Source organism: Scardinius erythrophthalmus (genome assembly GCF_964197995.2).
Source record: "Scardinius erythrophthalmus genome assembly, chromosome: 5".
Classification (NCBI taxonomy): domain Eukaryota; kingdom Metazoa; phylum Chordata; class Actinopteri; order Cypriniformes; family Leuciscidae; genus Scardinius; species Scardinius erythrophthalmus.
Window position 1 is genome coordinate 34,020,021 of NC_138225.1, and position 21,907 is coordinate 34,041,927.

The 21,907-nt window shown below is 37.2% G+C and overlaps 2 protein-coding genes across 4 annotated transcripts in view; both read right to left on the minus strand.

Annotated features, from left to right (window-relative positions):
* arb2a (ARB2 cotranscriptional regulator A) overlaps positions 1-17,795 on the minus strand; it is a 188,264-nt gene extending 170,469 nt beyond the window's left edge. The window contains exons 1-4 of one of the 3 annotated variants that reach the window (XM_081365650.1): positions 17,699-17,795; positions 15,931-16,064; positions 15,721-15,822; positions 6,561-6,661 (exon numbers count right to left, since the gene is read on the minus strand). In XM_081365650.1, coding sequence (XP_081221776.1) covers positions 6,561-6,661; positions 15,721-15,822; positions 15,931-16,030 — 303 coding nt within the window. In that variant the 5' untranslated portion in view covers positions 16,031-16,064; positions 17,699-17,795. Of the gene's footprint in view, positions 1-6,560; positions 6,662-15,720; positions 15,823-15,930; positions 16,065-17,425 lie in introns of all 3 variants that reach the window. The other 2 variants (XM_081365649.1, XM_081365651.1) reach the window with 2 other exon arrangements.
* Positions 17,796-18,128: 333 nt separating this feature from the next.
* kiaa0825 (KIAA0825 ortholog) overlaps positions 18,129-21,907 on the minus strand; it is a 151,803-nt gene continuing 148,024 nt past the window's right edge. Inside the window, exon 20 of the mRNA XM_081365791.1 lies at positions 18,129-18,849. Coding sequence (XP_081221917.1) covers positions 18,753-18,849 — 97 coding nt within the window. The 3' untranslated portion in view covers positions 18,129-18,752. The remainder of the gene's footprint in view (positions 18,850-21,907) is intronic.

Consider the following 21,907-nt stretch of genomic DNA (forward strand, 5'->3'; position numbering starts at 1 on the left):
GTGTTTGTCTTAGCCACTGCACGCTGACTTCAGATCAGTCAACCGGCAGGGTCTTTTAGAGCTACTCGGGCAGGACAGAATGAATGACTTCAAAGATGTTTGGATAATGACAGTGATGGAGTGACAGCAGGGAAGAGCGGGGAATTGCCAATAGATTAAAAGGCAAGAATAAAGAATACATTCAGACAAGACAAATCCCCAAAACAGAAACACACAAACACAAGGTCGAGAAAAGAGAGAGATGTGAATGCTGATTCATGACAAGGGTTTAGTAATAATACAGCTCGGTTGGACTCCCCCTTTTTTTTGTTATCTTGTTCCTCTTTTAAATATTTAACTTTTTGCTGTTGTCAGAGGAAGAAAGTGGCCACACTTCATGCGATACTCTCATAAGGCTTCTACAGCCACAGCTACTACATAGGAAATATTCAGACTTGATTTCAGCAATTGTGATTTGATTGCATAGTGAAAATTAAATATAATTAACAAAAAACATTTACTTTAAAATAACACTATTTTAGAATACCAATGAGATCAGTGTCATATATTAGGAATGTGAAAAGGTACATTTTTATAAGCGACATTTTAATATTGATTATTATACATTTTTGGGATTCACTTTTTAGATTTTCAGTCTTTTTGAATTTGTTTAAATATTAGTAATTTTGTCAACTGCTGTTTATTATTTTTTATATTTTTATTCAGCTTGAATTTATTTTTATTTCAGTTTAGTTTTAGTAATTTTAGAACTTCACACTTTTATTTCAGTTGTCAAGGCTCAATTTCTATTTAGTTTTTCATAGAATAAAGATAATTTATTTGATTTCATTAGTTTTTATTAGTTTTAGTTAACTGTAACAGTACTAATTTTGATTTCATGTTGTCTCTGCAAACACAGTCATGTTTTATTTCTTGAAGCTGGTGAAGGAACATCAACTGCACAAATCTCTGAGGAAGCAATGGCATTTTGTTTTACTTTTATAGGGAGCTGTTCTTAACATTAAAAAAAAAAACAGGCATGACTGATTCTGTTGCATGGGCCTGCAGTCACTAACTGCTGTGTTCGTGTGTGTGTGTTCGTGTGTGTGTGTGTGTGTGTGTGTGTGTGTGTGTGTGTGTCTACAGGACAGGACAAATTTTTTACAGCACAAGTGACTTAAACAGTTACATTATTTGTAACTCATTTTTAGCCTAAGTGTTGAAGTACAAGTTATGAAATTGGGTTAAGGGGTTTGTTCAAATCCAGGGTCTGTCCATCCTGCATTACTTTCCGATCCATTTCGACTTCTCTTATGTCACTATCCAATTTCCAATCAATTAAAAAGAAAATATAAGCAAAATACTCCCTCTGAGTCAATGTTTCTCTCACACACTCACAGTATAAAGCCAACCAGTATAAAATGTGAAAAAAAGAGGAGTTATCAATGAAATCAAGCCATCTGGGCAGCTCTTCTTCATTAGAATACTGTATGTCTGTCATTCCACAGATGCAGAGAAAGATCCTCATTTATTAACAGCTTAATGCTCTCCCATCTGGAGTCAAGCCCACACTGTGTCACCTAGCGCTGAGAACAGTCACTTACTCTCTCTCCCTCCGTGTGTGTGTGTGTGTGTGTGTGTGTGTGTGTGTGTGTGTGTGTGTGTGTGTGTGTGTGTGTGTGGTAACGTCCATGACCCTCCGCCTACTGAGAACATACCAACATGGACCCACACAGTACCTGCCACCCACCCACATGCCGTCAGACACAAAGTATGAATGCATAAACAGTGTTGTACTGGCAGGGAGGTCAACAAACTGGCCAGGTAAACACACAAAACAAAACACTCGCATATATTGAGGGAGAGACTCACATTTGCAACAGACACCTGATATTATGGTAGGAAAGACACACATTATGCAACACTTGCATACAATTTAAAGAAGAAGAAAAAAAAAGAAATCTTAATTACATGCAAGCAGAACATCTGAAGACCAACACCCCTCCCTCCCCAGCTAACATGGTGATACACACACACACACCCCTCTAAGGCAAAGCACTTGCCAGTGTTGTTCAGTGATGCAAACCAGCCAAAGATCTCACACTTTTGCATGCATGTGTCTACATACCCCCTAATGATGATCCCCCCGTGATATGAAGAAAGACAAGGAGAACAATGAATAAGTTGGCTATAGAAATAGATAATGAAGTGATGGTGAATGACCCTGAGTTTCAGTTTGCCTCCGGCTCCCGTGTGCAGATTGCATTCAAAGATGCTGTGGATTTGCAGTTGCCCAATTGAAACCGAGCTGCAAGACGCAGGTGTACAAGTCAACGTTAACAAACAATCTGAAAAACAAGCAACGCTTTTTTTTTTTCTTGCTTGCTTTCTTTTTTTCTCGCAGTCATTTTTTTTTTACTTATTTATTTATTATTTATATTTCATTCTCACTCATTTATACATTTTTCCGGTAGCAATTTACAATAAGGTTTCACTTGTTAACATTAGTTAACGTATTAACTAACATGAACTAACTACGAGCAATACATTTGATACTGTATTTGTTAACGTTAGTTAATACAAATCCAGCTGTTCACTGTTTGTTCATGTTACTTCACAGTGCATTAACTAATGTTAACAAATACAACTTTTGATTTTAGCAAAGATTAATAAATGCTTCAGAAGTGCAGTTCATTATTAGTTCATGTTAACTAATGTAGTTAATTAATGCAACCTTATTGTAAAGTGTTACCAATTTTCCTTCATTGAATTTACTTTCGTGTTTTTGGTGCTGTTTGTTTAGAAGTGCATAATTGGTCCATCATCTTACTGGGTACGGAAACACCCAATTAAAATTTGAATCATAAATAAATAAAGCGAGATAGAAAAAAGATGAATGAATGAATGGACTTTATTTGTTTTTATTTATTTTTGCCCAAACATTAAGTCAAGGAGGTCCGATGTTAAAATCAACACAGAATTTAAATGTTTGGGCAAACTATCCCTTGTAAAATTACTATGCCTAATTACAATTCAAGATGTCTCATTTGAAGCGAAAATTCTTGATAGGAAATGTACAAAAAAAAAAAAAAACATTTATCGGACTGAATAAACTAAGACATTATTATTTCACACTTCAACCATCAAGGTTGCAGGGAAATATGAAATGTTACTCCTCGTACTTCAACTTTTTTTGAAAGGTAACTTCTTCAATACGTAACTTTGTGGGGAAAATCCTTGATCGTTTTCTTTGAAATGCAAGTTTCTCTTTGCCAGAGCTTCCTTACATTCTTTGAAGAAATCTGGCTTCTGTTTCATATTTTTCAACAAGACCAATGTAAGTGGTAATCTAGTACTTTCTAGATTTGGATATAAAACTGAGTATTTAACTATTGTTGCTAAACTGCTAAAATGTAATTTCATTATTTAATGTAATTGTTTGTTTGTAATTTTTTAGCTTAACTTGTTTACTGCACACCTGTTATATTCATTTTGCAAAGCACTGACAATAGTCACACGGGAAAAAAAGAGAAATGCACTAAAATTGAAATTGACAAGTTTATGCTTCATCAATCCTAAAATCACCATCAAGCCTTTGACTGAACAAAGTCTCTATCTCTCTATCTCTCTATCTCTCTCTCTCTGAACCTGTCAGGGTAAACCTGTGGTCCAGCAGCTCATTCAGGCCCGGCTGAAGTGCAAATTGGACATCTGGTGCTGCCTCCAGTCTCACAAAGACTCTCGCCCACTTCTGTACCCCACTTTCACACTCAAATCTGAGAACGCTGGAACACAGGGACACACACCACCAACAGCGCCATTCGCAGACACAAGACATAGACAGTTAGAGGAAGAAATCAAGTTCTCAGCCGAATCTGGCCTCCGTATGGATTACGGTTAGGAATTCACACAGTTTTGTCACATTATGTGCTGATTGCAGAAAAAAATAATAATAAAAAAAAATCTGCAGATGGATTCAAATATGATTCAGAATTGCAGTACCCAACAGAGAGGAGTATTGCATTCTCCCATGAACGCATTGTCAAGATAATCAAAAACATTAAATTTTCACTTTTTAGTTATGCATTTTTTTCTGTTTAATCATTTAATTAAAATGCATTTAATTATGCACATAGGAATTGTAAGTAAATGTACATCCAAGGAGAGAAACAGGCCTAATTCTGTCCGAATTATTATTATTTACATCATGTTGATTAACAGTGTAATCACCATAAATGATGGCACTTCAAACAATACCAAGGAATGGCCTTATCACATTTCTTTAAAAATAATCTAAAACCATATTATTAGAGTAAATGGTCAATAAAACATCATTATGTAATTTTTCAATATGTCATATGTCAATATGTCAAATTCCAAATCATTTTCTAATAGTACGATACATTTGGACTAACTATTAGTGGAGTCACTGTAAATAAAAATACATAAATGATTAAAGTAAAATGGCATTGCTGAAGTAAACAGTCGAGTATTACTAGGTTAGCATTATACAAAATTTTCAGTCATCTTTAATCTTTTAAGTGCTTTTTCTGTATTGTTGTTGGCGGTGTAAGTACACATGCAGTAAAAAAAAGTTGCTGCCGTATTTTTATTTGTATTTTTTTCTTTAAGTACAATCAACTTAGATGTTTTAGTCATTTCTACTTAAATTAAAGTAAACTGATTTTAAAAATGGGTTGAATTTTGTATATAAAAAAAGGTAAAAATTGAAACCTTTTCAATAAAAATCAAAACTTATTTTGATGAGTTAATGCAATGTAAAAACATATGTTGTCATATAAGTCATGACAACATATGTTTTTACATTGCATTAACTCATCAAAATAAGTTTTGATTTTTATTGAAAGTAACCAGACAATTTTTTACAGTGTATAGGGTCATGACACCTATAACAGTATCAGCACAAGACTGACTGAGAAAGCATCACACTGCTAATGTCTGTGTTGAAATTTAGAACAATGATAAACATCATTGGCACAGTTTGTACATCAAATATATGTATGCAGGGTAGCTAGACATGACTTAAGAGATGAGATATTACTATTTTCTTTCTATATCGTTTAATGAATGTAGGCTACCACAAACAATACTTTAATATCAGGTGCCACAAAAGCGATTTGATATTGCATGCCTCTATATTGCACATACATCACAAACATTGCTCAACCGAATCCTTTAACACTCAAAACAATATCACAAAATGCAACCTGCTTTCACTTCCAGTCTATTTTAAATTCACTCAACAGAAGTATATGAAATCTGGTCACCCGCTGTTCTGCTCCGAAACTTTTGCTTTATGTTTTTAGCCACGTACACAGATATGCAATGATAATAGGAGAGACTTTTTTTTGTTTTTTTTGTTCTTAAAGGGACATTTCTCATAGGATCATACCTGGACCAGAAAAAAAACACTCACATAATCCTAAAAGAGTCAATTTCTTTTCTTTGAACATCAAACGAATACGCACTACAAATAAAGCCAAATAAGCCAGATGTAAATGAGCGAAGATAATTAAGTGCATGTATACACAAATTAACTTAAGACTCAAGTGAACTGCATTTGAACTTTCAAAGCCACGTACATGAAGGCTACAGTAGAAAGAGAAACGTCCCAGAAATCCTGAAGGCACACGCAAGTACAAACACATTTTCGAATAAGCCAACATGTGATACACATCAGAATATGAACAATCAACACTCTTAAACCCTGCAACATGCACACAGCCCCGGAGCGTGACAGTAGAACGAGGTTGGGGAAAGTAATGGTTGGTAAAGCGTGAAGGTGTGAATAGTGAGAGTGCTGTAAATCAGAGCACAGCAGAGTTTGCTCAGACAAAACACACACATAAAAAAAAAAAAAAAACATGATGAAAGATGGTCTATCCTGTATCAGAGACACCCTAGTTCACCATTCACCGGGTCCAAAATGCCTTGTGATCTGATTACTGAAACCATAATATTCAAAGATAGTCAAAAATCCATGTGACCCATGTAAACATGATTGACAGCCTATACAAATAACAATACACCACTGCTCTAAAACAATGGTTTTAAACTTTGGTGGTGGTGCATTTATTCGATCTAAAAACAGGAAATATTGTGAAATATTATTACAATTTAAAACAATTGTTTTGTTTTTTTATATATATATATATATATATTTTAAAATGTCATATACCCATGATGGCAAACCAGAAATGATTCTAATATCCTGGTTTAGTGCTCAAGAAACATTTCTTATGTATATATAATTTTTAATATTCTTTGATTAATAGAAAGTGCCAAAAAACAATTTATGTAAAATATAAATCTTCTGTAACATTATACATGTCTTTACAGTCACTATTGATCAATTCCATGCAGCCTTACTGAATAAAAATATGAATTTCTTTCAGATAAAAAAAAAAATACTAACCCCAAACATTTGAGCGATAGTGTAAATAAATACATAATTTTAAGTAACAGTAAAACAAATATTCAGTTATATAATATTTAATCAAAGATGTTCTATACTTTTATATCACATTTGTATATAGAATGTTATCAAATACAAACATTACCTCTCCCAGTGCTTCATATCTTTTCTGGTTCCATCTATGTAGGTCCTCCTTGTAGTTGAAGACAAACGGCTCTCCTGTGTTTATGTGTCTTAACTGACCATCTACAGAAAAAAAAAATATACAATTTCATCATTTTGTAAAAAGTGACATCTTTAAAACCTGAGAATCCCTCAATTTGGCTTGTGAACGCAGGTCTTCCATAAACAAGTTGTAACTCATTAAGAAAGTTTCCCCACCCATATTCTGCCGTCTATTCCCAATAAAATTACACTGCCCAGTTTGATGTCCTGTTTGGGTCAGACACTGAATGCATCTGTGTTTATTACCTTTTATCTCCCTATTACATTTCTCTCACAGTTCCACTTTACCTACAGATGAAGGGAATATTAAGGGCAATATTAGTGCAGAGTATCTTGAAGTGGAGCGTGAGGCAAGGCGTGAAGCCAAAGCTTTTGTGTGCCAACAAGAAAAGAATGTTTTCCAACATAAAAGTAAGACGTCTCTGATTGGCCATGACACACTTGAAAGCCTTGTTGTTTTCTCAGCAAGGGCACAACATTGGCAGGCTTGAACTCATGTGAATCACTCTTTACCTTTACATTCAGCAACCATTTGCACCTGCAGTTTGAGTGGCATCAAAAACCTCAGCCAATCCAAATCTAATTTAGTAGTTTGGATCCAATGAAACATTTTTGAATAGACTGAAAGCTTTAGCATTGAGGGCTGTCCATACACCGCCTGCAGAAGTCGTTCTACCTATCAGGAGAAGCACACTGGCTGTGACCTTCAGTTCAGAACCTCAGGCCTGCTTGATGCGCATCAATCCCCTTCATGCAATTAAATACGTTTGGCTGGCGTCCCCCCATCTGGCAGGTACAAGGCCTGCGAACGGCTAGCGCCTCTCCTGTCCCCCTTACTTTGGCCTTCTGGGACGTCTGGCAAGCCTTCCTCAGACAGCTGGTGCTGAAATAGCGGTCTCTCCGCAACTGTACTTCAAGCCACCAGAGATCCGAGACCGTACGTGAGTATAACTGGACCACTGCAACTGTTCCCTCCTATGAGCATCCTTTGAGGGGCTCTTTTGAGAGCGGGCCAGCCGACTTCATTCAAAGTGACCCACTTGAATGCCACTGTTCTGCCAAGGCTGGACAATGAGGCCTGGCTTTTGCCAAGTACTGATGCTGCTAAACAGCTGCTGAGGTGGATTAGGTAAACAACAACAACATGCTGGGTTAGGACTAATGGTGTTTTAGGTGAAGAGGCTGAATAACTGCCGTATTCGCCAGCCACTCTTTGGAAAAAAGTATATAATGCTTTTGTCCAACGAGTGCTAACTCATCCAACTCAGCCATTCAACCCCGTTACCAAAGCTATTGTCAATTTTATATATATATATATATATATATATATATATATATATATATATATATATATATATATATATATATATATATATATATATATATATATACACACATACATACACGACAGTATGATAATAATATAATACTTGGATGATGCAGCATAATGCTGAACATATATAATGCTGTATATATATATCTTGCTGCTCAAGATTTTTTATTATTATTATTATTATTATTGTTATCATCAATGTTGAAGACAGTTGTGCTGCTTAAGATTTTTGAGGAAATCATGCTACATTTTTCAGGATTGTTTGATGAATAGATTTATTTGACATATATATGTTTTGTAATACTACAATTGTCTTTAATTATCCAGCCTAATATGCTGTTGGTCAGCCACGTGCTGACTAAGCATCGCCGACCCACCAAGGCATGGACTCTGCAAGACCCCCGAAGGTGTCCTGTGGTATACTATCTGGCACCAAGATGTAAACAGCAGATCCTTCATGCCCTGTAGGTTGCGAGGTGGAGCAGCCATGGATCAAAACTGTTGGTCCAGCACATCTCACAGATGCTCAATTGGACTGAGATCTGGGGAATTTGGAGGCCAGGGTAACACCTTAAACTCTTCATCATGTTCCTCATCATGGATTCTCCTGCTGAAAGAGACCACTTCCACCAGGGAACACCAATGTCATGTACCTGGTCTGCAACAATGTTTAGTTGGCACGTGTCAAATTTACGTCCACGTGAATGGCCGGATCCCGGGTTTCCCAGCTGAACATTGCCCAGAGCATCACACTTCCCACACCAGCTTGCTATCATCCCACAGTGCATCCTGGTGCCATCACTTCCCCAGGTAAACGGTGCACACGTACACAGCCGTCATGGTGATGTAAAAGAAAACAGGACTCATCAGACCAGGAGATCTTCTTTCGACCATTGTAGGCGTAACCCATAACCATCTACAACCAACCTCCCATAACCATAATTATGAGCCACAGTAGACCTTATATTGGCTCAGACCAGACAGGATAGCCTTCGCTGCCCTCGTGCATCGATGCACCCAAAACCCTATCGCCAGTTTGTGTTTTGTCCCTCCTCGGACCACTTTAAGTAAATTCTCACCACTGCTGACCAGGTGCAACCCACAGGCCTTACTGTTTCAGAGATATTCTGACCCATTGGCCTGGCCATTACAATTTGGCCCTTGTCAAAGATGTTTAGATCTTTACTCCTGCCCATTTCTCCTGCATCCAGCATGATTACAAGAACTGATTGTTTGCTTACCATCTAATCTACCCAGACCGTATTATGTGGCCTCCTTAGGAGACAAACAACAATATTCGCTCCAACTATGACAGGTTAGGGCTGTGTTCCAAATATCGATACGACAATGCATCGTCTCATACGACTTGTCAATACAAGTATCGATACAGCTGCTTCTGTATCGATTCCGCAGCAGTGGACCGCGCTTAATTTAAATACAAGAACAGCGTTTAAAACAAAGTGGAAATGTGCTAAAATCAATAAATAGAACTTAATATATAGGCTAGAACAAGGTTTAATCTGGCCCACAGTGGAACTTAACTGGGGTCGCCTGATATCAAGACACTTCACACTTGCGCAATAAGGAAATAAATGTTTTACTTATTTTTCTCAACCTGGCAACCATGTGCAACCTGTCTCAACCTTTTATCCATGTGTCTTCACTGTAGATAAAAGTGCTGGCTTTCTGAAAACATCGGTAAGCTTGCAGTTTAGCGATCTCTAGTTCGATATTCTATTAACAGAAAAGTGTAATACATCTTTGTAATAAGTCTATGTTCATTAACTGGCCTGGGAAAGAGAGATCCCTCTATTAACAGTGAAATGCAGGGTTTAATTGCTTCAAAAACAGTGATGTTACCAACTGCTTGCGGAGAAAGATAATGTAGCTCTTCAGTGGTGAAGCTATTTTATTGATAAAACTTGCAGAGCAGCTTTGAAAAGTTTCTATGTTGCTGACTTTTTCTGTGTCTGCTCAGCGCGATTATGTGAGTTACTGTTACCGTCTGAATGAGTGTGCGTGAGCTACAGTGAAGAAAGCGCATTAGTTTAGAACGCTTCTAATTTTATTTTAATTTATATTACATGTAGAGACTGCTTGTAGTTGATTATTGCACAAATTAACATGTAAAGGTGATTTTATTAATATATTAGAATGAGTACATTACAATATAAATGTGTTAGAACGAGTGCATTATTATTTATGGGCTTAAAAAGCAAGAAGTAAACAATCAGAATATTGTGCCTGGTGGAGAGTGCCAAATGTTAACATGAAACCTACGCCATTACCTATATTGTTTATGTGCTACAGAGGCCCTTCATAATACAGATGGCAACTGCCTGCTCTGCCTATACTTAGCATATACTCTGCCTATACATGCTTGGCCCTATAGCATGCAGGGTTTAATAAACAGCTGTAAATTTTGTACAGACCCAAATCAAGATATATATCGTATCGTGGCATCTGTATTGGGACATATATCATACTGTGACTTTGTTGCCGATACACAGCCCTATATAACAGGTCATAATGTTTTGGTTCATCAGTGTATACAGTTGTAATCGAAAGTATTCAACCCCCATTGCAAATCAGGTTTATTGGCAAAATCTACCGACTTTTAGCTGTTTGCAATGAACAAATCAAACAAAAGTAATTGATGTGGCTCAACACAACAAATGTTTCAAGTGGTTTCCCCAAATTCAAGTGAAAATGCAACTTTTAATGACTTAAGAGTCTCAAAATTATTCAACCGTATGAATAGAATCCCTCACAACAGCACAAATCTGCAAAACAGGTGTTGTCCCAAGCACACCTGATGCAACTAATCAAGGGCTTCATTAGTTCCACCAGGTGTGCTTGAGCTAGAACACATTAAATATCTGAACTGGCTAGGTTTGATGAGTGTCACGTTTGACTGCATGGTAGAAATATGGCTAAGTCAAAAGAATGGTCCAAAAAGTTAAGAGAAGATATCATCGCCATTAACAAACAAGGAACAGTATAAAAAAAGATAGCGAAAGCACTAAATGTTCCTAGAGACACCATTGGAAGCATAGTTTGCACGTTCAAAGTTAAAGGGACAGTGGTTACACTACCTGGATGGGGCAGAAAAAGGAAGCTATCAACGGCTGCATCCTGATTTCTGAGAAGGCAGGTTCAGAAAAGCCCTTGGGTGACTGCAAAAGACCAAGCAAGCAAGATTTGGTGGCAACAGGCACTGAGGTTTCAGCTTGCACAGTACGGCGCGTACTAAACGCATACGGTTTCCATACCAGAATTCCAAGATGTACACCACTACTGACCCAAAAGCACAAGGAAAGTGCTCAAATCATATAAATAAGCTACAAAAGTTTGGGGATTCTGTTCTGTGCAGTGATGAAACAAGACTGGAACTTTTCAGGACAACTTTTAAGCTGAAGCTTGGCCATCATTGGACATCCAACGGGACAATGATCAGAAACATACCTCAAATTCCACCAAGGCTTGGTTGCAGAATTAGTCCTGGAAGATTTTACAGTGGCCATCACAGTCACCTGACTTGAACCCCATAGAAAATCTCTGGTGGGATTTGAAGGCGGCGGTTGCAGCACGCAAACTGGAGGCCAATGCTCATGAGGAATGGGCTAAGATTCCTCAGAAATGCTGCCAGAAAGTGATGTCTGGTTTATACATCTCATTTGCAGCAGGTCATAACAGCAAAATGGTGTTTTACGAAGTACTAAATATGCGTGCCATGAAGGGTTTGAATAATTTTGAGACTGCAGAAGTCATTCAAGTCCAGTCAAAGTTCTTATACGACAAGTTAAGTTGGTTGACTTATATCTGTAGTAGTGGCCATACCTCTACTGAAGTAAACGTTACTTTAATTTCAAGTGTATGCAATCACAGGGGCTATACCAAAGTATCTTTGATTGTCTAAGCGTGAATGCGACAGATCTCAGGTATATAGCAATTACCTCCGTTAAGTGACCGAAGCTGGCAAGCTTGTGATCGTGAGACCCACGTTAAACAAGGTGTGAGGACCTCAGAGCGACATAGCTTCCTAATATGAACGGGTAAAATATAAGTAAAGAGTTAAATAGAACAATCAAATGTATTGCTAAACTATTATATAACTGACCAATAACCAATTGGAAATATAACCTAAATTCGAGGTTGTGATAAAATGGAGTCAGATAAAAGCTTAAATGGAATTAAATTACTTTGCCACGTGGAAAGTCAGTAACACACAGAGACCTTCACCCGTTCTATCGGATACCGCCTTTGCTTACAGTTAGGGATCAGAGGACACAAAACATTCCTAGTAATACAATTCTAATCCACAAAACAATACAACACTGAAAAACATAGATTAGAAAGTGCCGGCTATTATTTCTAAAAACGATGCTTTAGAAAGATAGGCCCATCTATTCTGCTGTTGACACAGAGGCATAATGAAGCCTAAAAACACTGTTAAATCTAATTGTGACCTCTCTGATTGCTAATGCGTGAAGTTAAAATACTCAAAGCATACACACTTAACCCAAATAGCCTAGGGGCCTCATACTTTTGCAATTACCCCTAGCGCATGGCTCCGCAAAAAGAAAAACAGCTTTGAAGATAAAAGATTGCATAAGCACTTTCATTCCCCACATTCTCAAAGCTCCAGCACTTTTTGCACAGTTTGCAAGCGATAAATCCAACATGGCTAACTCAAGAGTGTATTACACTATTCGCTTTCATCGTTAGCTGTTCAACAACATGTAGCACTAAAAGGCCGTGGATCAAAACTGAACTCTGAAAGCATGGTCGCTCCTTTGAGAAAGGAAGTGTAAAAAAGAGAATTATAAAAAGAATGAGAGATACGATGGAATGGCGAGAGAGCTATTACAAAAAAAGTACATTGGAAAATCAATTATGCATTCACAAAGGGGTGAAGAGAAACACTACTAGCAGAAGTGCCTAAAAGAAGGAAGAGAGGATCTAATGAAACCAACATGCAGTGGAAGTTCAGCTCCATCGTCTTCATAACACATGCTCTCTGAGGAATACCCCCCTTCAACTTATTCTCCCTGCTTTAACCTGGCATAATTAGCATGCTTTCTCGATTTTTAGCTTAATGAGGTATACATAACCTTGGATTTCCAATAACGAAGGAGCTGAAGGCGGACTGGGATGAAGTCATCATGCCACATGATTTAAAAAAAAAAAAAAACATTCATCTCAAATGCATGCATATTTCTTGTGGGGTTATCTCATTAAATCACAAAAAAAAAAAAAAAAAAAGAATAAGAGATAAAAAAAAAAATGCACAAAAATTAAAAAGAAATTTCCATAAATAGGGTACTCTGTGGTGTCCCTTTTTAAAGCATTACATGTTTTTTAAACTACTAGAAAACTACTAGAGATATTAGAAAAACTAAAAGTAGGTGATTTTAAACACTTCAAATAATATTTACTTCACCTTAAAATTATAAATTTCTGGTCTTAACCTTCTCAGCTGTATCCAAAAAATAAAAACTATGTCAGCATTTTGGTATAATCTTCACATTTGTGAAGCTTATCTATTCAACCCTGTTACCAAAGCAATTGAAATGAAATTATTTATTACACGACTGAAAAGAAAAAAAATCCCTCAGAAATTGGTAGTTACTGTACTTTCACAAACAATTACACTGAAACTGTAAGTATCACACTGAATTAAACGTGAAATTTAAAAGTAGAAAAACTTTAAAGTATTTTCTTGTAAAATACACTCCATGAATCTGTTTTATTTACAACATCAAAAAATATTTTTTTGTGTAAATGACAACTTAATTTAGGCTAAAACTGTAAGTAACCATGTTACTTTTAAAGATGCTTTTTTTTTTACTATTACTTTTTATACATTTACTTTATTAAAATAATAATTATTAAATTAATTTTGTAATTTATAAAATCAAATGTTTGTTTCCTCAATGATTATTGCTATAAAAAAGTTAAGCTACACTCACCTAAAGGATTATTAGGAACACCATACTAATACTGTGTTTGACCCCCTTTCGCCTTCAGAACTGCCTTAATTATATGTGGCATTGATTCAACAAGGTGCTGAAAGCATTCTTTAGAAATGTTGGCCCATATTGATAGGATAGCATCTTGCAGTTGATGGAGATTTGTGGGATGCACATCCAGGGCACGAAGCTCCCGTTCCACCACATCCCAAAGATGCTCTATTGGGTTGAGATCTGGTGACTGTGGGGGCCATTTTAGTACAGTGAACTCATTGTCATGTTCAATAAACCAATTTGAAATGATTCAAGCTTTGTGACATGGTGCATTATCCTGCTGGAAGTAGCCATCAGAGGATGGGTACATGGTGATCATAAAGGGATGGACATGGTCAGAAACAATGCTCAGGTAGGCCATGGCATTTAAACGATGCCCAATTGGCACTAAGGGGCCTAAAGTGTGCCAAGAAAACATCCCCCACACCATTACACCACCACCACCAGCCTGCACAGTGGTAACAAGGCATGATGGATCCATGTTCTCATTCTGTTTACACCGAATTCTGACTCTACCATCTGAATGTCTCAACAGAAATCGGGACTCATCAGACCAGGCAACATTTTCCAGTCTTGGACAGTTCATTTTGGTGAGCTCGTGCAAATTGTAGCCCCTTTTTCCTATTTGTAGTGGAAATGAGTGGTACCCGGTGGGGTCTTCTGCTGTTGTAGCCCATCCGCCTCAAGGTTGTGCGTGTTGTGGCTTCACAAATGCTTTGCTGCATACCTCAGTTGTAACCAGTGGTTATTTCAGTCAAAGTTGCTCTTCTATCAGCTTGAATCAGTCGGCCCATTCTCCTCTGACCTCTAGCATCAACAAGGCATTGTCGCCCACAGGACTGCTGCATACTGGATGTTTTTCCCTTTTCACATCATTCTTTGTAAACCCTAGAAATGGTTGTGCGTGAAAATCCCAGTAACTGAGCAGATTGTGAAATACCAGGACCACACCCCTAAATGCATTGAAGCAACTGCCATGTGATTGGTTGATTAGATAATTGCATTAATGAGAAATTGAACAGGTGTTCCTAATAATCCTTTAGGTGAGTGTATATTTAGGCATGTCCCATTGGCATTAGGCTCATATAATATTTAATTTAACGATGAACTTTTTCCAAAGGCTATGCACCCCACTGGTGCTGGTTGCACCCCACTGGTTGACTTTTAGGTCCTATTTTGAGACAAAGATCTTCCATCAAAAAGTTAATACTTAGGACTATGCTTTGGCTCAATGGCCATTTTACATTCATCCCAGAGAGTGAGAAAAGAAGTTACAAAGTGAAACTTTCTTATAAAATTGAGAAAAAGTGATACTCTTCACTGAGAGACTGATATAAGGTATTCCAGACGCTAACAGGAGGCGTTTTAGAGAGAGGAGCAAGGTTATGCAAATCTAGCCGTCAAACAGAGCACAAGGCTGAGTAAGCCACTGACAGCCCATAGCATGCACAACTTGTCCATTCAGCTGCCACAGACTCCAGAGACTCTGAAACAGACAGCGCTATCACAGCCTGCTGCCTGCTGTCAATATCCAATGAAACCAACGGCACACTTCTAACGCATTCAAACCTTCATCACCACAGACAAGGTACAAAAAGATGTTATTAAAGTACAAGCTGAAATGCTGTTTAATGGTCTATCTGGCACACGTCATAGTGACAAATAATTGACCGCGTCTAAAAAAAAAAAAGTTTAGAGTAAAGACAAGCGAAAGGTCTTACGTTCATTGAAGGCATATTCAAACCCATCCAGAGTTTCAGGAAAGTTCAGTGGAGGTTCATCTTTTTTCATCAGCTCGTCTAAATCTATCCTGGACAATAGATCTATAGAACAAATAAACATGTAAATAATAATACTTGGAATTCTATTCACATACAATGAAATCGCCAGTTGCAATGTATTTATTGTATTTTCATAACTGCTGGCTTTACCTTTTAGTGCAGTGGTTTTTTCTTTTTCTTCTTGTGCCAAGAGCTGGGCCATAGTTATCCAAAATAAACAGAAGATGAAGCTCCTGGCTCTAACAGGCATGGACACACCACTACAGAAATATTACAGCACGTCACTGAGAAGAATAAAAATAAATGAATACATTTACTAACATTTAATTAAATTACAAAACAACAGACTTCTAATGATAAAGAGTTAGTTCACCCAAAAAATTAATTTCTGTCATTCATTACTCACCCTCATGTCATTCCAAATCCGTAAGCCATTCGTTAATCTTCGGAACACAAATAAAAAATAAAATAAAAATATGAAATCCGAGAGCTTTCTGATCCCCACTCATGACCACTTTCAAGGCCCAGAAAGGTAGTAAAGACATCGTTAAAATTGTCTATGTGACTACAGTGGTTCAATCTTAATTTTATGAAGTGATGAGAATACTTTTTGGGCGAAAAACAAAAATAACGACTTTGTTCAACAATTTCTTCTCTTCTGTGTCAGTCTCTGCACAACGAAGCATGCGTGTGATGCTGACGCAGGAACCGGCCAATACTGAGCCGCCGTTCTGACGTAGAACCCAGAAGCGCTGCACTGTGTTTACAACGTGAACAGCATCAGAGACTGACATGGAAGAGAAGAAATTGTTGCATTTTTTTTTTTTCGCACAAGTATTCTCGTCGCTTCATAACATTAAGGTATAACAACTGTAGTCACATTGACTATTTTAACAATGTCTTTACTACCTTTCCGGGCCTTGAAAGTGGTAATCAAGTTGCAGTCTTCAGGGGGTCAGAAAGCTCTCAGATTTCATCAAAAATATGAAGGTCAAAATGAAGGTCTTACGAGTTTGGAACGACATGAGGGTGAGTAATTAATGATAGAGATTTCATTCTTTGGTGAACCCTTTAAGGCTTACATAGTGTTAATACCATCAAAAGACATCTGCCTATCACACTAATGCATTACTTTATAGAAATTATGATGTAGTCATGCAAACTTAAATCAATATTAAAATATTGCAACATCAGATTTATTGTAAATACAGCTACAGATAACACAAACTATAATAATTTGAAGAAAACTACTTTTGTAATTACATAAAAAAATAAAAATAAAAAAGCCAGTACATATCAAACATTAATTTAAATAATATAAATATATTTAATACATAATTTTGATTTGTACAAATAATAATAATCTGACTATATACTGACTTTTTAAATAAACAACATATAAATGAGAGTGAATGTGTTGACTTGTTGAGCAATGTAGCTTCTAGAGTAATGCTAGTGTTATGATGTTAATGCTGAAATCTGTGTGAGCAGTCAAATGTAAGTCATTGTATTTAATGTCGCCCTACTTTAATGACAGTTCACTTTGATCAGACGGTGCTGGCTGTGTGTGTTATGATGGTAACTAGCCTTAAGCTAACAGTTTGATTAAGGTCTATAACCAAGCGTGCTGCAGTGAGAGACTCACATACTCCTAAATTTCAGTGTCTGCATTCAGAGAAACAGAGTGAATGCAGCGATCTGCTGTTTCTGACATGATCGCAGCATGTAAACAGGCTAAAAGATTCGCTTCATGGACACCAGCCAATGTTTATAAAACAACCCATTCCACAAATGGGACAATAACTTCACGAAGCACAGATATCTAAACCAGCGATACTGATCACCCCGCTGAAGAGCTAAATAAAGACGGTGGGAGAGGTAAATATGTATTTGCATGCATGTCGCTCCGCTCACGTACCATAACAACAAGCACATGTGAGATTTCACACATCCTGCTTCCTCCTTCTGCCAAACAGGAAGAAACGCTTCTGTCTCCTCGGAAACGGAAGCGTTTTACACGCGTCTCAGCTGATTGGCGGGATTTAAACAGACAGCGCCGCTTTTTCACACAGACAACGCAGATCTCTATTGTATATGCTATACAAACGTTTTCATCACAATAATAGGGAATTCGCTTCATATAGTAATGTTTTTGATATCTTTTCTGTATTATCTGTATTAAATCGAGTTTAAATTTCCTGAAATAAATTATACCATGTCTTTGTGAAAAGTCACACGCAAATAGCCTAGTGTATATTTTATCACTGTAAATGAACTGCAGACTTTAAAACATAAAAAAAAACAAATACACAAATAAACTCCACATAAAGCTTTTTTTCTCTTTTTTTAATAACAATTGCTGATGTTTGCATGTCATTTGCACTTCAGTCAGTGACTTATCCATAATGCCTAATGATGTAAAAACAAAATAAAAGAAGCAAACTTTAGTCAAATATTCATAAAACCAAATATTCAAAGACTACAATTCTTATTTCAGCATTAAAAATCACTACTGGACTCATTTAAACTCCACACGGTTTCAATAACAAGTTAAGAATCTCTTTCCAATAATATTGTATGAATATGTTTCATGCGCTGTTTTATCTTTAGAGCACCTCCTGTAATTTTCCACAACAGGACGGGCCCTTCAAGTAAAGCAAAAAATATATATATATTTCCTCATAACTGTTATATTTTCATTTGTATAACCGATCAATGGAGTCCAATTTTCATTTGAGCATGCATTCAATACAGAGTAGAGTCATATTTCATCAAAAGCCTTGTGATTTATTACAGATCACAATGTTTTGTTTTGTTTTTTATTCATCTACAAAGAATTGTAGATTCACAACCACAGTATATCAGTGCTAGCAAACTTTGCAGCCGCTGTTTTTAAAAACAAAGAGTTTGCGTACACTTTTAACATTTCAATAAATTAGTCATTTGGTGCTCCTGTTATAGTCGCAGAGAGTTCATGTTTCATGGCTTTTGTTGAAATATGTTTTCTTTAACTGATCCACTAAAATCTTCTCTTCATCCTCTAGTGCTGCAGCATCCTGCATCTCCCACCTGCAATTCACAAACAGAAATGTGTGTTAGGCTAACTCTCAAAAACACAGGTAAAAAACAGATCTTCCTTGAGAATTCCACTTCACAGTAAATCTCTTGTGCTTGATAGAAAGTACACAAAGACTTAAACATAGCACCATTATATGAATGGCTGATGCATATTGCACACAAAAACGCAAGAGTTGGATGAAATCACCGGTTCCAATTTGTTTATGCAACTTGTTGGAGTCATGGTTAATGGGTGTCTTCATTCGTTTACCTGGAAATTAAAGGCTATAATACACTACACGACTTACACAAATACACTTGCACACATTTTTGCCATGATTTGCAGTCTGGATGAGTCAACGCTAGTTGCTGAGAGTCAGAAACAGTCTGCAGATTTTGGGCAATTAGAGTTGACAGATTTCATAGAAAAACGCGTAGTGTATCATGGACACAGACAATATTAGCTTCAGCCTATGGTCGTCTGATATTTTGAGCTGATTTTAGAAAACCTATTCTTTTCAAATGTGAAAAAAGTGCCGGGGGGTGAAAACTTTTTGAATTTGAAGATCAAGGTAAATTGTACCTAATTTGTCTTCCGGGAAAGAAGGAAAAGCCCTCATGGTCACCATGGTCTGCTAAAAAGTGTAAATATTAATGGAGATATTTTACTCATAAAAATGTCTAGGGGTGCCAATAATTGTGGCCAACGTGTTTGGGAGAAAAAACATTTATTTCACAATGTGATTTTCCTCCCACTTTCAATTCTCTTCAACGAAAGGTTACATTTTTTTGAGATTATTTTTTTTTTTTAATGAAAGATCAAAAGCATAAACAATGTAGATTTATTTTTTACAGTCATCTTTAATCATATTTACCAGGGTGCCATTAATTCTGACCACAACTGTAGCCTGACAACATCTCATCTGACTCTCAGGCACTGATTTTCTCAGGCACTCTTTAGTTAAAGGTAAGGTAGGCAATATTTTTTCATAAACACTTTTTGTTAAAATGACTGAAAATCTCTTCACATCCTGATAGCAATCAATTATAGAAGTGGTCTAAATATATAAAAAAAAATACCTAGTGCTGTTTACATCCTCAAACTCGGATTTATGGGTTTCTACTGTATGTTAACACTACCAACGGCGAAATAAATCTGCAGCAGTCAGGTGGTAAAAATCCGAGCTCTGTAAGTTAACGCCGTCTAGTGATGCTTTGCAGACTGGATTGCGTGTATGGAGACGCTCTGAAGGGAGGGTGGGATCTTATGATTTTAAAGCTAGCTTGCTATTGCTAGCCTCTCTGAAATTGCCTACCCTACCTTTAACCTGCGTCTGACAGAAGTGTCACCAGCTTTCATGTTTTTCAAAATAAAAGCCTTGCATCAGAAAAAAAAACCCCACACAATTACGTTTGTTGTTGTTTCTTTGACTGCACACCCGCTCAAAAATGGTCTTGGGACCCACATTTGTTTAGAAACACTGGTCTACACACCTTTTAGCAACATTTATTTTTAGACTCCACAAGCAAGTTGTAACACATATTCTGCTATTACAGAACATAATCGTACAGTAAGGTTGAAATGGTTTAACAGTGCGAAGTGAGAGGGAAAAAAATAATAAGAGAAGATAATCTATACATTATCCAATCACAGCCATCATCTGAACACCGATGTTTACTCACCTCAAAGAGCATCTTTCAACATTACACAATTGTCTGTAACAAAGTGTGTGCACATCCCTCCTTTTATCTTTCTCTGTGTTAGGGGACGGCACTTTTTCATATGATGATGTACGGTGTCCATATATTCAGTAGTGGCACAAAAGCCCATCAAAGGACTCGACCTGTGCGCATAAAGCATCTTGTGACATGGCCAATTTGATTGATCTTCCACCTCAGTCATTGTGAACGTGTCGCTATCAGACAAGCTCTTTTCTCCTCTATGGATGGCAGTGTCACTGTGGTAATTACAGTCTATACGGGGAGGATTTGTTTATGTAAATATGTGCGTTTGATGCATGGGGGCCTCTCGGGCATGTCTCCTATCAGACCGGCGTCTCTTTCCTCCTGTCAGAGTCACCTTAACAGAACCACTGGGCCTGAACCTGACAGCAACAGCTCGACAGATGAGTGTGTGTGGGTTTGCGCATTTATTTTCTGTTGTCTCTCACTTTCTTTTTCTCCTGCACTGGTGGCGTATAAGGATTGCGGTCCTCGAGCGAGGCCCCGGGGCACCAGCCTCTTTGGAGAACCAATTGTGAAATATCATGTCCAAATAACAAGAAATTACATTGCAAATATGAGAAATCAAGTCGCAATTATAAAAATGAACACACCATGGGCGTACAACAGGCAACAATGTAGGCTACATAACATCAAATCTTCAATAAGGTGTTTAGAAGGAAATACTATTTGTAATTTTTCTTTCTTTATTTAGCAGTGTATGTTGATCTATATGAATTTTACATCTGCAGCAGCATTTGTCTCATACCCCTTGTCTCATACGTTCTGGAGCCAGAGCCTGTTCTCGGATAGGCGAACTGGAGCCTGTTATGAACCAGCCGCGTGTTTCCACGGACTTGAGGAATGAATGACGTAACGCTGCTACGTTCGAGACCAGCAAGTTTTTAGTTACAGAGTTGAACTGATTTTTCCGGCCCGGAACCACCTTTTCTGCAGTGGAAATTTGCGGAACGGACACAGGCCGGGAACCCACACCGGAACCGTGTTGGTGGAAAAGGGGCATCTATCGATCCGCAAAATTTTGAAATGAAGTCCTTTTACTAAGAATATATGTGATCAGGAATTTCGAATGAAGGTAAAAAGTCTTCCAATTGCAGATTCCGCAATGGGTTCAAGGGTGTCACATGAATTCACCACATTGCTGCAGAAACCTGCTTTGTTAGTATGCATCGTAATGAAATTTTAACTAAAACACTGGAACTAGAATTAAAGATTTTGTTTAACCGAAACCAACTTCATTCACTGTCTTGTTAACAGGTGATAAACCATTCTTAGTAAAGTTCTTCAGCAACAAGACGCCTCTCGATATTTCAGCCGATCAAAATTT